This window comes from Notothenia coriiceps, unplaced genomic scaffold (assembly GCF_000735185.1).
Source record: "Notothenia coriiceps isolate Sejong01 unplaced genomic scaffold, NC01 NC01_scaffold00037250, whole genome shotgun sequence".
Lineage (NCBI taxonomy): Eukaryota > Metazoa > Chordata > Actinopteri > Perciformes > Nototheniidae > Notothenia > Notothenia coriiceps.
In genome coordinates this window covers 14,653,678-14,657,134 of record NW_011369951.1, presented here as the reverse complement: position 1 = coordinate 14,657,134, position 3,457 = coordinate 14,653,678, and the positions used below count along the sequence as shown (strand labels likewise).

Genomic DNA, 3,457 nt, shown 5'->3' with positions numbered 1-3,457 from the left:
AGCTACACTGAGAAAAATACACCACTTATATTCACAACCTCTACTGTGACACTGCACTGCCTCCATGTTGCTAAATATACATCACAACAATATAACACAACAACACACAACATCACAACACAACATCGAAACAACACATCAACACAACCTACAGTTAAAGAAGGATCTGAGGAAAGTGTTGATTGTGGGAGAGGCTTCAAGCTCACATTTGAACCCAGATAGCTAACATTGAAAATAAAACATAAATTGATGCTGTTTCCGCTGCTCGACACGACTAAACTTCATTACATCGTGACGTCACATGACCGTACTGTAGTTCCTCTATAGCCCAACATTAGCCTCCTTTAGCTTAGCGGTGGTGACGTGAAGTCATGTGACCGTGCTGTAGTTCCTTTATAGCCCAACATTAGCCACCTTTAGCTGAGCAGTGGTGACGTGAAGTCATGTGACCGTGCTGTAGTTCCTTTATAGCCCAACATTAGCTTTTACTTAACAAATCATAATTTGGTGTTAATATGTGGAGATTATTCTGCTAAACAAAACATGTAAGTATTATAAAAAATGTTTGCGACAGAGGATATTTTTTGCAACCATCCAATGGAAAAATACCATTGGATTATTTTGGGGGAACTAGGGAGATGCTAATCTCTGTAGAAAACATTGTAGATATTAAGCAACATTCCTGAATTCAATTAATTAACAAACAGTGCTTGGGAAAGAAATGTGTTTTCATTACCTGTTCTCATAACGCTTTTTCATCGCCTAACTTCTTCAACCAACGATGTGAACCCAACCTCGAAAACACTTGAAACCAAACACAGCCATCCTCGGGTTCATTCGGCATCTGGAAATCTTACGAATTCCTTTGATAGTTTAGTCTACAAAGTCTTTGGGGGGGCAGAGGTTCAAACTGATAGGAGTTTGGAGCTCAGTCAATTAGACATTTTTTATTGAAGAGTAGTTTATGCAACTTTCCCACATTTGGAGCAGGTCAGATTAGCACTTCATCACTGGCCTGTATTTATACATCAGAAATTCTTTACATGCTTCGTAGAAAAAGTCTCGGATAAGACACATAAAAATACTCCTCATTGTTCATGTGAATGGGAAAAAGGCACACTGGCAAATAAGTGCTGGAAGAAAGGGCATTTCTAAGTATAACTCATATTTCATTAGCATTTCCGTTACACGCAGACTTTGTACACCAATCAGAACATAGATATACATCTGAACAACAAAAGCAGTTGGAGCCCAATATGAGAGCAAATCCAAAAAGTGTCTGCGGTTGTTTTTGGCGTCTCTCAGATGCAACAAAAGTACACAAGTTTTACTGGATGGGTGTTAAAGAGCATCACCTCCATGAGTTCCTCTCTCTCTGTTTAGTCTTGAACAGTCTGAGCTGTCTTTGGTATGCAGTCTGATAGTCCACTTGAGTCTGAGTTATGTCTGTTGCATAGCAGAGAATTGGTGATAAGGAAAGTGTTTTCTCAGTGTATACAGTCCAACGTTAGGTACGATCAGACCTCTCTATCATCCTCCACAGTCTTTGCTACCTGCAGCCACACGTCTCCACCACCATGTCCTCGTACTGTTTGTAGACGACGTTATTAGCCGAGTCGATGTAGAGTATGCTGATCGGGCTGAGTCGTGTCGGGACGCAGCAGGTCGGCGGCGTGGACTCGGGGTCCATGGAGTTCATGAGGGTCTGAATGATGGCGTGGTTGGTGGGTTCCAGGTGCGAGCGGATGGGGAAGTCGCAGACGCCGTCGCAGTGAAAGGCCTCGTACTCCAGCGGCGCGATGATCCAGTCGTCCCAGCCCATCTCTTTAAAGTTCACGTGGAGTCGTCTCCGGTGGCATCGCGGCCTCGTCTGCGGCTTCACCAGCTGGCTCTGAGGGAGGGTATGCACGGGTTTCTTAGCCCCCCTTGAAGCGGGAGCTCGGCGCATTCTCCGCTGCGTAACCAAGTACTCGTAGACGGTTTTGTTGTCGTGGCCCGACCGCGCTTTGATCTCGTTGTAGAAGAGATCTCGCTTCTTGCTTTTGCCAAACGCCAGGAAGAAGGCCTTTTCCTTGTTGGTCCTTCCGGGTCGGGCAAATCCGAGCGAGCGCAGGTCCAAGGGGCGACCGCCTCGATGCTCCAGGGCCTCCAGGTCAAAGCACAGCTGCTGGGAGTGCTGGTTCTGCTGGGTTTTGAAGCCCTTGAAGACTTTCCAGCCGTCGAACACTTCCCACTTGCTGCTGAACGCGCCTCCGCCGAGCAGGTCGTCCGAGGTCTTGGTCTGCAGCAGGACGGCCGGCTGTTTACCTGATGCGCAGGTGTACAGCTTCAGGCACGGGGACGATGCTCCTCCACCCCCTCCCTCAGCGGCCTGGGATCCCATGGAGGCCCTGCGGGGGTCAGACAGGCGCTTCCTCAGGATGCGTAGCTCGGCCCCCAGGAGCCCGTCTCGATCCAGAGAGCTGACGTTGAAGTGATACCTCTGACGTCTCAGCTGGGGCCCTCGCTCATCTGTGGGGGAGGACGGAGACACAGACAGAGGTATGAGTTACAGCTGATCGAAAACACATGAGGGAGACTAACCACTCGTAGACACACACATCCTAAAGAATCATCCCTTTGCATTTCTTTTTACGCTGCTATGGACAATCTTGCACTAACACACATTTCTCAAAGTTATTGAAGTGATTATTATTTTGTATATTGATTCTTGTGCCTTCATGTCTTGATGTGTGCACATGTATAAATGTGTTTGTTGATTGTGTGTAGGATTTACATATTTTTATATATATTTGTATTCAGCATTTCGATCTCTCTGTTCACACAAACGGAAAGATTGACAATAACGTTGATTTAAATAAACTGTTAACTCTACATTCTGTTGATCAATTCACAAAACACCAAGTTTGTATTCATTTGATTTGCTTGCGAGGTAAATGTGTTCACGCCTCTCAGTGGTTATTAGTGTCTCTAATGTTTGTGTTGTGATGGCAGTTGTCCTGTCTGAGGTCGTATTGGGACTGGATTTAGTTTTGTTTGTATTTGTTTTGGTGTCGCCCCTTGCTGTGTGTACTACATGTTCGGACCCTGAAAACATCTCAAGGGGTTCAGACAGCATTTAGTTTCCCTTTATAACGTTTACTTCCCATTTGCACATTGGTCACATTGCCTTGCTCTATTTTATTTCCACTATGCTTCTTTTGCTCTGTTTTTATTGTTTTATGTCTTCTATATTTATGTTGCATTGTTGGAGGAGCTTAGGACTTAGTGTGTCCTTTCCATAACTTCACTGGAGCTACTGCAACAATAAAGCCTTCGAACATTTAAGAAAATAAGAATGAAAGAAGGTACGAACGTTTTTTATAAAACACGCTTCACCAAAAGGTATTTCAAAGCGCTTTACAAAAATGTAAAGTGTAAGATATGGTGCAACAGACCAACACGACTGCATTTAAAT

At 44.8% G+C, this 3,457-nt stretch overlaps 1 protein-coding gene across 1 annotated transcript; it reads right to left on the bottom strand.

Annotated features, from left to right (window-relative positions):
• Positions 1 to 981: 981 nt before the first annotated feature.
• On the bottom strand, positions 982 to 3,149 carry LOC104967356 (growth/differentiation factor 5). Its single transcript, XM_010796766.1, has 2 exons — positions 3,143 to 3,149; positions 982 to 2,511 (listed from the first exon to the last, which is right to left on the bottom strand). Exons 1-2 carry the CDS (start codon positions 3,147 to 3,149, stop codon positions 1,550 to 1,552), a joined length of 969 nt encoding a protein of 322 aa, XP_010795068.1. The 3' UTR covers positions 982 to 1,549.
• Between the last annotated feature and the right edge of the window lie 308 nt (positions 3,150 to 3,457).